Here is a 13,880-nt window from a genome sequence, read left to right as displayed (position 1 = left end):
CTTTGTCTTATGCTTGTACATGAGAATTAGTTCTCAAACATTTTACTACGAAAAAAAGAAAATGCTACTGCAGGTTAGTTCTTGTCTGTTTATTAGAGATTCCACTGAAAAAGGCAAATAGAACAATATAGAACAGAAGACTGTGGCACTAGAGCATGTATACAGTTAAACCTGTGATAAATGCATTCCTCAGTTAGCACCTTCTGTGCCAACTACTGCCACTGCTGTGACATAGTACGGTCCTTCTCGCAAGTACGTTTTCAGACGCAGACAGTTCTGACTGCCCAGGATTTCTGTTGCTGATGATGAACTTACAAGTGCCCCTACTAGTTCAAACTTTGCATCTTTCGCATCCTTAGTTTGACTTGTTGAGCGATCCAAAACAAACTCCATAAAACCAGGAGTGCTCATCATTAACCTCTGACCCCATGGTTGAGAAGCAATGGCCTACAGAACAAATAATGAGTATAATTATCAGATGGTATGTGCATGGCAGATGCATGTTAGAAAATACATTAGTACTTACAGTAAAAATGCGGAGAGCACAGCAGTGTAGCTCTGGAAAAGGCTGAGTGCTGATTTTATGGATCATGTCCACTGGCTGTTTTGACAAAAGCTGGAACCAGGACTCTGTCAAGGCCAAAAGGTCTTCTGTCTGCTGTTCTGGCTGCAGCAAAACAACAGTATAATTATACTACAATTATACAGTAAATTAACAAACTAATATTACATAATTAACATATAAACACAAGAACCTGTAGTGTGAGCAGCTGGGATATGGCCTCCAAACTTCGAACTCTGAGCTCTGTAGCTTCGGTACTGGCAAGGTGACTCATTCTTACTAGTACAGCTTTGAATTTTTCTCCTATAGAAACAAGTTGGACTGGTAAAAAAAATATACCTATATATACAAAAAATAACCAAGTTTGAAAATAATACCTGTTTTTTGAAAGACCTGTTTGCCTTCAACAGTAGAGCCAAGCAAACCCAACGTATCCAAAGCCACACCAATCACAGCTGGATCTGAATCCAGGGCCATCTCAAACACCTTGTTCTGAAACTCTGGGTAGGTTTCACAAATCTGCTGAGGACTGTCCATAATGGCCACATTGCCAAAGAATTTCACCAAACCTAATTCAACAAATTGCAATACATTTTAATAGTGAAAAACACGTCTGAAATCAAAACAAGAAAATGCATACCAGGAAGATAGAGAGAAGAAAAGGGATCCGTTTCTGCTCCTCTGATCATGTTGGAGATCTGGTTCATTATACCTTGATTTGTCAAAAATTGCCGACCATGTAGGCTTTGTGCTAAGTGTGTCACCATTTCAACTGCAGTTACTCTGGAAAAACAAAAACAGTAGTGTTCAAACAGCCCACGATTTATGCAATGACAATAATGAAACCTTATTACCTAATTAATACATCATCTCCTGTCAGTTCATCAAGCAGCTGTGAGATGAGGCCACTGTTGGCACAATATCCGAAGGAAATGGGAGAGATAGATGAGATTTCCACAACAAGCTGCATGCAAACAAAAAACATCAAATTGATATGAGGGAAAAAAAAAAAACAATTATAAATAAGGAAGACTTTGGCCAACACTCACCTCATATATTCTGTATCTGACAACATCACTGACAGCCATCACTTCTTTTAGAGTTTTCAGCATCTCACTCTGAAATAGTTTATCCAAACCAGCTTTTGAATGACTCAGTTTGGACAGCGATTGAATGGCCTGAAACAACACAATTAGTAATAAACGTGTTCAGTATGATTATGATTCCAGGCTTGCTAAGAACTGGGTTACCTGTTTAGCCACAGAAATTTTCTCCTCTCCGATTGAGTGGATGACAGTGCAGAGGAGCTCAGTGTTGTCGAGGATTTCAGTGACTGCATCTGGATGTTCCACTATTCTCCCAATCTGAAATAATCATGCACTTTCAATGAGCAAGAGGAAAGACTGTATATAAATGGGAATATATGAGCATTTCTACCTGTGTCAAGGCCAGTATTTTAACAGCATCATTGTTGTGTTTAATGCCTCCTTGAAGCTCGGCTCTGTAGTTCTGGACCAAGACAACTGGACTTAAAGCCACCAATATCCGCTCTAGGATGTCCACACATAGTTCAACCTGTTCCCTGTCAAAGCAGTTCAGACACTGTTATAACAAAACATCATAGCATTCAGTTTTAATGGTGTTATTATGCACGATTATCTATCTCAAATACAAAGTAAACCCCCACTGACTCAGCACATTAAGATCATATTAGTCAGTAGCATCGCAGTTTACCTAGAGTTTGAATTTAAGAGAGAAAAGATGACACCCAAGCGCTGCCCGCTCACGGAATCTCTCAAAGTACCAACGGGCACGGAGTAAAGAGCTGTTTTTAAACTCTGTAATTCTTCAGTAGGATCCTCAACAGAAGAGATTTCACTTAATAAACTCTCGATGGACGCAGCCATGACTGGACCTCTTCCGCCTGTTGTCAAACGCTGCTTCTTCAGAGGCAACAACATGGAGTCTAAAAACCCCACCACAGCGCTCTGGCGCCACCGCGTGGACGGAAGTGTAAGTGCGTGTTTAGTTTAGTGTCACTGCTTTTTCTTACCTTCCCAAGAACGAATGCAATACAACGTTGTTCTTGTTAAAATCTTAAACTGTAGTGACTTAAAATACAAAACTAAAATCAATATGTCTAAACAAGTATGCCCACATAAAGTAAAGTGGCCTCTGATGTGTTTATAATATCAGTAGAATTGTGCATTAGACATTTACTATTTAACCACTATAACTTAATACTTGTATGATATAGTTTCTCTTTTTTTAGACAACTATGAACCAGATACCAGAATGAATTGAATAAGCCTGTTGTCTTGACTTTTTCAGATAGGAACCCTCAAAATAACCATGTAACCTATTTAAGGGCACTGTTAAGGGACAACAGTAATCATTTCAAATGTCAAAACGTGTTAAAGCAGATTTAACAATATTTATTTGAATGTTTCATTGTGATATTGGCCCAATCTAACACCAAAATAAATAATTTTCTATTAAAAAAATAGATTGAATACAGTGTCAAAACCCAGGGGTTCCCCGTTCCCAACCTCCACTTTGGAAACCCCTTGCTTTAGGCTGCCCAACCCAGTCATACTTAAACCTAAAATAACGTTATAGATGTTATAGTTGTCTTTGTGTCTTAAAACAAAATAATGCACATATGTGCAGTGTGTCTCAAGAATATTTTGTGTTAGTCAAATGTTTGAGTCATTAATGATGTATTTCGTGCACTCTCGTGTTCATGTGACTTGGGTTTTGGGGTGCACAGTTACATACTGGTATAGAGTTTCATGAAAGTGGACACTTGTTCTGTCAACGCTGTTGTTCAACTGCTTTATCAAGGTGCAGTTTCTAACCTGATGGAATAACAGCTTTTGCCATGCAGGTACATTCCATAATATTATGTTTTGTTTTACTTTCTTAATTATGTCTAATTGTTGTTTGTTTTCAACTTTCAGTTTACTCCGTGTAGGCTGCGTACCCACCAGTGGTGTTTCCTGCTGTTCAATGTTATCCTCTTCCATGCTCTTCTGTTTGGGGCAGACTTTGTGGAGGAGTACCTCCTGCAGCCCACACCGGGAATCTACACTGATGGCACAGTTGTGGATGTGAGAGAAAAAGCAAGAAAACTTGATCTGACCAACTCCAGAGAGAATGTCTCCCAGTACTACCATGTTACCAACCCTGACGCGTGCACAAACAAAAAACTGTTCATCCTTGTGCTTGTCTTCAGCTCTGTACCTAATGTTACTCAAAGGGATGCAGTCAGAAAGACCTGGGCTAACCAAACTCAAGTCCAAGGCTTTCCAGTTAAAGTACTGTTCTTTTTGGGATCAACCCAAACTTCTCATGTACAAGATAATCTCATGAAAGAGTCAAATTTGTATGGCGACATAGTTCAGGGGCATGCAGTGTCAGATGGATCTGTGCGGAGCCCCGCTGAAAAAACAGTGCTAGCTCTCCATTGGGTTGTAGCTTACTGCTCTGTTGCACGCTTTGTCTTGCTGACCAAGGATACAGTGTATGTTAACCTTCAGGCCATTGGATCCTACCTACTGGGGCTTCACAGACATCCAGAGGACCTGTATTTAGGCAGAGTGATTCAGAAAGTCTCTCCAGATCATGACCCTAACAGCCCTGGATACTTACCCCCAGCTGTATATCCCAACAAGTTCCTTCCTGAATACTGTGACCAGACCGCTTATGTGTTGTCCCAGGACGTGGTGCGTAAAGTCTACATTGCCTCGGCAGAGGTCCATGCAGCTGTGCCTGCTGACGTCTTTGTGGGTCTCTGTGCACATAAGGCTGGGGTGGCCCCAACACACAGTGCACGATTCTCTGGAGAAAAGCATATTCAGTATAACGCATGCTGTTATCGCTACCTGTTCAGCTCTGCTGGAATGGACAGCAAAGAACTAGAAACAATTTGGAAAGACATGGAGCAAAAAGACGAAAAATGTTCTTTGTTTAAAACTTACTCTGGCCTCGTGATGTGCAAGGCTCTGACATACTTTCATAAACTCTCCAAATCTTGGGATTAAGCTTTAAGTTTCCTGGTGATTGTACCTATAGCAAACACAAGAGTTATTGACAAATTTATGTAAAGCTTTGTAAAGTTCAATAAAATTAATATCTTTATTTTTCATCCTATGTTTTCCATTTCAATGTAACAAGAATAAATAATGTATAACACAACTGTTTTAGAGATGTATAACGCCCTCTAGTGTTCAGTGTGAATCATAGAATAAGACTAAATCAATAACAAATATTATTGTAAATATCTTCTTCTTGATTCTCAGATAAATAATTACATTTTTAACAGTAACAAGCCGTCACACAGCTCAGAGCTCCAGACTGCGACCAGTTGATCACATTTTGTCCCTTTTTTGGCATCTGTGCGAGTTTTTTTTTTTCTTCAACCACTTCCACAGGAGGCTGAGCAGAGGCTGCTCAGGCTGGGTCTGTGTGGGGTCTGTGTGCCTACAGCAGCGCTCAAAGCATCTGTGACATCTCTAGTGTCTGTCCAGAGCTCGTCTGAGGCTTAAATGCAACCACCTTTTGGTTCCAATAAAACAACGCTCAGTCTCCCCTCGCTTCCTCCTTAGTTCAAAGTTAGTTAAAAAGTTAGTTAAGGAGCATAGTGTTTCACATGAGGCACTAACTGCATGACAGCTGCTTTTTACTATAACCTCTGCTTTAAGATGATCCTCATATGAAACAAGAGTAGAGAATACACTATTACACTATATGTGAAACTACAGATCAAAACTACAGATCAATAAGAAGAAGGGGCACTGAGAAAAATATAGACTTTAATAAAGTCTATACTAAACTTACAGTTAAACATAAATTGGGTCTATAATATTAACTAGGAAAATCTATTTGTAGCATGCACCCATACATTTTTTGGATATGCCCATAAAATATTTTAGTTGGCTACAGTCCTCCTGGAAAAAAAAAAGTAGTCTGGAGCCCTGCACCTCAAACATTTATAGCATATTATAAATAGTAGTCTACACTTAATATAAAAATGTATGCAACAAATGCGTATTGCATATCTGTGTAGGAGTATGTTTTTTGCCTCAGACAAACCACTGCTGTCCTTTAAATTCCACAAAAGTAATCACTGAGCGGAATCCCAGCAACATGAGCTGAACAAACAAAGTGTTTGTGTATGAACTGAAAGAACTTTCTCTTTGGTGAACATGCCAGAAGTTCACACTGCTCTACTACATCACTCCACTTTGGCCTGCTCTGTGTGTGTTTGTGAGTGTGTGTGTGCAGGCTTGTGTGTGTGACCTGCCCATTACTATTACAGCGCTCTCCACTCTTTCACTTTGATTAATGTGGATTAATGAGCAGCATCATACTCAGTTGACTTATACAACGTAAACTTCTGTAGCCAGCCAATAAATCTGTCTATCTGTACTTCACGTCACATTATTTCAACCTCTGTTTGGTTAAAAACTAAATCTCAATAGAAATAATCACTTGACTAGATGAGTTAAAAAATAATGACTATCTATAGGCAATTAATTAAATAGTTGCAGTCCAAACATAATGGTGGTTTCTGGAGACTTGTCAAACCCATGTGCCACAGAACGGTATATGACAAAAAAAAAAAAACATCTGGCCCAATAGTAAAGCTCAGGAAACATTTTCAAGGATATCTCAAGGTCTAGGGGATTTTTCGTGGGAATGTGTAGTAAGAAATTTGGCTGTTGCACCCCCAAACCACATGCCCCTCCACACACACACACACACACAGACACACAGAGAGGCTGCCTGCAGTGTGGGGTCAAGAGGTCGATAAACTGTGTGTGGGTGGTGTGCAACACTAATGAATGCTCCCCTCAGAGACGCATCACTGTAGAGGCAAAGACCAGAGCGTTTTAGTGTGTTATTTAGGCTGTTTACACGGAGCTGCGGCTCTGATTGGCTCAAGTCATGGGTCAGTACAAGTCAGTGACTTGACTGATGAATGGAATGAGTGTGTATTACCTTCATTTGATTCTTCCACATGTGCAATGCATCACTTTCTTTTCAATCTGCCTGCAGTTTCCCTATAGTCTCTGTAAAAAGCAGTGGGTATCTATATAGAACTTTCGTGTGTCGTGTCTTTTGTCTGCACAATTTGTCTTCGTTGGTTTCAGGGGCTATCAAATGACTCCTAAGATCAATCAAAAATGCATGGCTGGAATTTGATTTTGCGTGTTTTATTGGCTACACAGTACATGAAAATACCTGCAAACAGTACGTAACTACAGACTCAATCATAAGCTTTAATTTAAGTTGAAAAGTTCTGAAATCTTCTTGGTAACTTGGAAAATGTTCAAAGGAAACAAACTGGCCGACAAACTGTCAAAAAAAAAATCACTCCACGTCATCTCCTGGTAATAAAATGTAATGTAGTGTAGATGAGAAGAGAAGAGGCAGATGTACAATGTTCTGAACCACTGTATGATTTATTGTTTACCACCGCCACTACTACTACTACTACTACACTACTACTCATTTTACAGACTGCTTTGGGTGGAGACTCTGCCTGTAATAGACCAGATTTGAGTACTTGTCATTATGGGCTTGTTCTGCCTAACACGGATGAGCTCCCTTGTGGTTACGTTGTGTCTTTCATATACTCGGCCTCTCCCAGATGATGCGAACATCTGCTACCGCTTAAATAAGAACAGCACTTTAGTATATTCTCTAAAGTAGCATAATATCAGAAATCCCATGTAAGTTAAGGTTGTGTGAAAAGGGAGATTATTTGTTACCTCAAGAAAAATCAGAAAAATGTTACGCGCATGTATGTCTATGGTGGAATGGTCATCAGTTACCATGGTGATACGATGCACACATTAGCAAACACTGTCAAAATTGATCAGTACAAGTGTCCATGGCCTTGTTTAAGTGTTAAGTGTGACTAAACTGTTGGATTATGCTAGCGTCTGACTGTAATACTATCTGAAGATGATTTATTTAACTGTACAAATCAACTCACCTCTTGTAGTTCCATGAAAGTCAGTTCTTTATGGTCAGATTGTAAAAAAAAAAGCTCAGATTAAAGCCTAACTTTATTAACAGAGCTTCAGACAGAGCAGTACGTAGTCATGTTTTTCACACTACGGCAACCAACCGCCGTGGTCATAGCAATTAAGCAATTCAAATCAAAATATTATCTTTTAAACGGGGAAGGTCCTCTATGGGTCCTCACAAAGTTCTTCAAATCAATAAGGAAACACATGAATATCATGGTGCGTTCCAGTCATCCCCGGAGGTCGGATTTTCCAAGTTCAGACTTGTACAGCACAGGACTCCCTAAAAGCTCGGCATTTCGTGCGGGGGTGAGACTTAAGGTTTTATTGCAACCATGGCAACACACTTTTAAACCGTTCACCTGTGCTGCCAAGTCTGAAAAACAGAGTGAATTTAGACTTAAAGGTTAAAGGTCAGGGCTAGGTTTAGGGTTTTGAGATGGTTTTGATTTGAGGTTTTGCGAACCAAGAAGAGACAAAACTGAGCTGTAATGTTTTAGACAAAAGAAAATGAGGGTATTAGTTAGTTTAATGGATCACAAAACATGCTGTAAATGTCAATGAACCTTAATATTTTAATTACATTAACTCACTCCATGGAAAATACAGTATGAAGCCGTTAGTGAGCTCTGACTGATCGCTAATCCAGACAAAATGCTGCGAATTTAGGGAGTCCTTTAGCATCACACCCACAGGAAATGTTGATGACATTAGCTGAAAAGTATATCAATTCAATAGCTAGAAGATTGTGGAGGTATTCTAGAAGTTTTCCTTAGCTGTGTATGTTTAAACAAAGACAAACACAGAAAACACCAACACAATAGGTAAGTATGTCATTATTCATGCTAATTATACAGGTTTATTAAAGGTTTATTGACTATTTGGTACAATAAGGTAAAGCTTGAGTTATAAATACAAAAACATTTCTATATGTCATTGTTTTTTTTATTCAATACGCTATGAACAGATATGGCCTCAGATAAGCTTCAGCTGCATAACCCTCTGCCAAAGATCTACGTGGAGCAGTTTTCACAGTCTCTGAACAAGCAGCCGGGCGATCAGCAGCATCAGAACGCTTTTATTGAAATCATTGTCTTCCAGGATTTTATAGATTCTCCAGACGAGTCCCCCTCCTTTGTTTACGTACCTGACAACACACCACCTGCGTCACCACAAAACAGAACTTCTCCAGTTTGCTATAAATCATCCGAACACCAACGCACCAGGAATCACCAGCACCGTCAACTCTGCATCAGCCACTGCCTCAAAAAGGTGCCTCAAACATGTCTTGATTTGTATCGTTTGCTTGAATCATGTCTTAACCACTCAAATTCTTCCTTTAAGATACGATCTCGTCAGCAGCCACAGACTTTAACCATTTCTGTGGAGTTAATGTAAGTAAGTCATATTCACACTGACAGTTACATTCAGCTTAAGTATTTTTTTCTGTCTATGTAGTGATGGAAAAGTCAAGTGCCAGCCACAAGGACATCCAGCTGCTGTTCACTTCACCTCTCTCAAATCACAGGTGAACATAATATTTCTGTATCAAAAATTGCAGTGAAACTTAATGGACAAGTCTTGTGTGTTGAAGGATGAGGAGAAGACAGAAGAGACCACCACTGTAGGTTAGTTTCATTTTGCTTTGTGTTTTATTCTATTTTATTTGAGTTTTATTGTTTTTCTCAAACATTGTTTCAACATAACCCAGTGACTGCACCCGGGAATGAGTGTACGGCTACAGAAGACATAACCCAAACTTATAATACCGACCAAATGTTTCTGCTGACAGCTGGGCCAGGAGGAGTCGGTCGACTTACTCGCCTTAAGTAACATAAACCGCAGCAGATCACAAAACAGAGACAAACAATACGGCCAAAACAATAAACTATGCTATACTAAATATTTGTCCCATTTTAAAACTATTCAAACTTTATTTTCTTATAAGCCATTTTGGGCAGGTTATTCTGGGACCTTTACAGTTACATTTACTGTGATGAAACTGAAAAAGTAAAAAGATGAAACGTTGGATCTGTAATAACATGTAATTATAAATTGGCTTTTACCAATAAAACCACCTCATCATGTACCACTTCATTATGACTTCTTTCCCAAAACATCCACAGATGACAAGTTCTTTGATGCAAAGGGCCGTCCTCTAATGCACAGCTCTATGTAAACTCTATTTAAGCCAACATGGTTTGACCTATAACAGCTTGGCAAGAAATAATTAATAATTTTGTGTTTTTTCTCATCAGAAAAATAAAAAAAGCCTGAAGTAATTCGTCTTACTTGGTTTCATCCAGTCAAGTGACCTCTAGGACAAAAAACATGGCTCTGTGCAGTTTATTGGCTCTATCCCACTAAAATACCCACTGTGAGGCACAAGCTTTAACTTTTTACCATTTTGTCATGAACACCTGTGGTTGAGTTTAATAATGTATCCCCTGTCCTTAAAACACACACCTTTACTTTAAATAGGGCACTGATCTTCATCAGAGGTCGGAGAAACAATTTTCTCCATTTCTGCTGGCCCCAGATCAGTGGCCCCATTGTCCTGCCCCAGAATGAGATCTTAATCTGGCCTGAATAAAGATTGCTTACAGGGAGGACTTTAAACATCCCAGACAGCACAGAAACACACCACAGTAAGCTTCTTTTACACAGAAATAAATGCGTAAAACTCAAAGTAGAGGGCCTTTTGTTATGGCCTGTAGTCTTTTATCTGTGTTTAAGATGATAGGAGCAAAACCTTTTTAAGGATAATGACATGATATTTTACTACATTTGAAGGAACAAGTAGATTTCACTTCATTATCATCTTATTATATCCTATTTCCACACTTACCGTACACAGCCCATAAAATGCTAGGTATAGTAGTCTGGCCATTTCTCCTCCCTCTAAACTAGCCTTAAGTGCATGTGTGTGACCGCAAGGATTTCATGCAGAGACTGTGATTCTCATTCCAGGAACTGAAGCCGACACTACAGTAGCCCATGTGTTATATTCAAATAATATAGTTTAAAGCCTTGATGGCATGTGGCTACAGCAGCATTTATTACTGTACAGCGTTTCCTATGTAAACTGTAAAAAAAAGCCTGGGTAAAGCCTTGGTAAACTGGATATTGAATTTGATTTATTTTTTGCATCTTGTGGTTGAGATTTTATTGCCTTACTTTTTATTTAGAACTGAACGTTTTTTGTTATTATACAATATGTCTATTTGTCTACCATTTCAAAGCATTAAAAAACAAAACAACTTGAGACCCCACAGATGCAGAATATTTAGTTCTCTGTAGAGGAAATGGTTGGAGTTTTTGGAGATTTTATGATTCTGATTGGACGGTGATTAAACTTGCAGCGTTGCTTTGATCTTTGTCAGCGCTCTATGTCATACATAGAGTGTGAACAGAGCAAACACTCACCCACATGCATTCCTCCCAAACCCTGTGGATCCCTGAATATAGCAAAAGGGCTCCACCCTTTTTAAGTATATGGTGGTTGACTTCATAAAATGAAGGATGTACGTATGTGCTTAAGACACAGCGTTAGTGTCATGTCAGCCTTTCTGTCATGTTAGATTTTGAGGTAAATAAGATAAGATATGCCTTTATTCAAATTCAAATTCAAATTTATTCAAATTCAAATTAAAAAATTCAAAACCCCATTATATTTTGCATCCACATAAAATTGGTTTTAAACATGGTAGAAGTCCTGTTTTATGGTGTATGTATATATTTATCACAAGAACTGCAACTGGTTTTTGTTCTTGTACAGGACACATCATCACTTTAGTGGAATTAAGTCAGAGTACTAGTGTTTATATTATGTACTCACTTTTATTGTTTTGAAAAATTTGCTTCAGAAAAAATGTATGAGTCAATATAGAGGCACAGTATGAAACATGAGATGGCGTTGAACTGAATACTCATCTCTAGTGAAAGCTCTTACTCCATGATGGCAGCCCACTTTTCATGCGATCACTAATCATGTGAGAACTGGAGCCTGGTGCACAGGAGGTGCTTTGGATATTTGTGCGTTGCAACATAAACAAATGGGAGGGTCAACATACCACGCGCAGGACAAGGAAGGAGTTAAAATGTTCACCTTTCATCTCTGGTTAAATGAAGCCTTTTGATGGATGTTTTCAGTGAAACAGCTTCAGTGATGCTTCAGTGAGTCGACTTCATAAGGCACAGGCCTGGTGCTACACAGCTCTGCTGTTCCACTGCGACGCAAACATGGCCAATTCTCAAAAGTCCATCTGTTTCTTTCTGACCTGTTTGGATTTCTGCAGGAAGTTCAGCAAGCGAATATAGGTGTGACTGTAGTATGATATTAATGAGTTTTGGAGAAAGGCTTCTTTCAAAATAGACCTGAGGCCCCTCAGGGGCCTTGCAAACTGCTGGCTGCAGTGAAGGAAAGGGAATATATAATTTTATAAACTTTCTTGTATTTCAGAGAAAAATTAGGATAACTGTTCTGGGCATAAACGTGCTTCATATGCAATGAGCAGAAGATTACAAAACTAGACATGAACAAATAGAAGTGGCCTGAAGTGGCCAGGCTCCATCTTTAGAAAGGCCTGTCATTACGGTTTGGTTTCTGGGACAAGCGCGGTGGTTGATGTGAGACGAATCTGCTCATGAGCGCGTTCTGGTTGGGAAAGGGCAGTGGCCTCCGCCTGCTTGCTGTCACCGCAAATATACAGTTGCACATGCCTAAAAAGCGACTCTGGGCACATATATAACGTTAATTATTGTATGTACAGAGAAAAATATAACAGTCTGGAGTTTTAGCTACTCATTTTGCCATCTTGTCCATTAGACTTTCAGTCTAAGTCTTACATATGTACAAGACTCTTTTGGAATTGTACTGGTTGAATGTGATTGCATAGTCAAACATATGTCTTCAACAACATGAATAGGCCACATAGAATATTTCTGCAGTTTTAGGTGCACTGTCCATGTACTGCCACTAGAGGTAGCTTTGCTTCACTGTCACTCTCAGACATGGGTGATGTTGTGATTTCATTAAGTGTGTAGATTGGTTGAAAATATTTTAGATTCAGATTTTTCCACATTCTGGGAGTAATCCAAATGTGCTCACATAGTTTTTGCTTTATAGATCACAGGGTAGGGAATAAGAGGAAAGAGCGCTCCAAAATTAAAGAAAGGACCATGTCAAAATAACAAACTAAAGGTTGTGAATCAACAGAGACAGACACAACTATGAAACTGATAAAGATCATAAACTTTAAAGGTCTACTAGAGTTTGATATTTGATTCTATTCCTATTATATTTCCCGTTTTATATTTTGTACAAAGTTCGGTGCGATAGCGTTGTTCAGTGAAATTAACAGTTGACAAAGCAAAGTGCTTTTAAACACAGTGAGAGAAGTTATAAAAATCACTGTGAATAAAACAGCGATAATTGAGAGATCCATAAACTTGAAGAGGCAGTGGTTTGCTGTGGGATCCAAGGGCTGCTTGCCAGGACACTCTGTCTGTGCAACTGCTAAGTCAGTGAATCTAACTTTTGTGATGTAACTGAGCGCTGACCCTTGGAGGAGCCCGTGACCAGAAGAAGGTATTTACTCAAACATCCAAGAGTTTCACAGCCTTCTGTGCTAGTGAACTGCCATTGGAAATTGCACTGGAATGGCTTGACTCAATGGCTTTTCCCTTCCTCCCACAGAAATAACACAAGCAAAGAGTGTGTAATGAATGCAGGTAGTCAGTGCTGCGCCGGTCAGTCACATGAACCTGAGCCACGGATTAGAGCTGCTCAGTGTAAAGCCTGAGCGTAGTCCAGCACCAAACTATTGCTGAGCAGAACAAGTCATAAGTTATCGCTTATGGGCACTTTAAGGTCACTATCTTACTGACTTATTAAATATGACTGTCATTTTGTGGCTATATATACATAGTAAGCTGGAGAACAAATGCCAGAGGTCAGTGTCAAGTAGCACTTACATTTAGCTATCACAATTTGAATGATGGACGTGATGATAATGTCAAAGTTTACTAGTATGTCAACTTCACACTGTTGAATGGAATATACAGTATAGCTCCATAAAGTGATTTTTTTTTACAATTCATTTTCAGATTGAAATAACCGTTATTTTACATGTAATAATCTGAAGCGTACGTCTGAGTTATTTGTAACATGTGCCTATGTTTGAATCATAAACAAGTCTGCACAGTTAAAACAACATGCGATTTTGGATGGGCAGCTGCCTAAAAGAAGTGGTTATTAGAGCATCAGGTGTGTGTGTCCA

General features: G+C 39.1%; 2 protein-coding genes across 2 annotated transcripts; one reads left to right on the top strand and one right to left on the bottom strand.

Annotated features, from left to right (window-relative positions):
- Positions 1-76: 76 nt before the first annotated feature.
- On the bottom strand, positions 77-2,523 carry psmd5 (proteasome 26S subunit, non-ATPase 5). Its single transcript, XM_033990316.2, has 10 exons — positions 2,297-2,523; positions 2,000-2,144; positions 1,813-1,926; positions 1,612-1,740; positions 1,417-1,526; positions 1,203-1,345; positions 940-1,131; positions 756-865; positions 527-667; positions 77-447 (listed from the first exon to the last, which is right to left on the bottom strand). Exons 1-10 carry the CDS (start codon positions 2,521-2,523, stop codon positions 190-192), a joined length of 1,569 nt encoding a protein of 522 aa, XP_033846207.2. The 3' UTR covers positions 77-189.
- Positions 2,522-4,605, top strand: LOC117392066 (beta-1,3-galactosyltransferase 9). Its single transcript, XM_033990047.2, has 2 exons — positions 2,522-2,575; positions 3,523-4,605. Exons 1-2 carry the CDS (start codon positions 2,522-2,524, stop codon positions 4,603-4,605), a joined length of 1,137 nt encoding a protein of 378 aa, XP_033845938.2.
- The last annotated feature ends 9,275 nt before the right edge of the window (positions 4,606-13,880 follow it).

This window comes from Periophthalmus magnuspinnatus, chromosome 23 (genome assembly GCF_009829125.3).
Source record: "Periophthalmus magnuspinnatus isolate fPerMag1 chromosome 23, fPerMag1.2.pri, whole genome shotgun sequence".
Classification (NCBI taxonomy): domain Eukaryota; kingdom Metazoa; phylum Chordata; class Actinopteri; order Gobiiformes; family Gobiidae; genus Periophthalmus; species Periophthalmus magnuspinnatus.
Note: the sequence above shows the minus strand (reverse complement) of the source record. Positions and strands in the feature narration are given on the sequence as shown.

Bases quoted from the DNA above. Each gene is read 5' to 3' on its own strand.
- LOC117392066 (XM_033990047.2), top strand. From the start codon at position 2,522: ATGGAGTCTAAAAACCCCACCACAGCGCTCTGGCGCCACCGCGTGGAC. The intron at 2,576-3,522 runs GTAAGTGCGTGT...TTCAACTTTCAG, and splicing joins GCCACCGCGTGGACGGAAGT to TTTACTCCGTGTAGGCTGCG.
- psmd5 (XM_033990316.2), bottom strand. From the start codon at position 2,523: ATGTTGTTGCCTCTGAAGAAGCAGCGTTTGACAACAGGCGGAAGAGGT. The intron at 866-939 runs GTATTATTTTCA...TTGTTTCTATAG, and splicing joins ACAGGTCTTTCAAAAAACAG to GAGAAAAATTCAAAGCTGTA. The intron at 668-755 runs GTTCTTGTGTTT...GTTTTGCTGCAG, and splicing joins CCCAGCTGCTCACACTACAG to CCAGAACAGCAGACAGAAGA.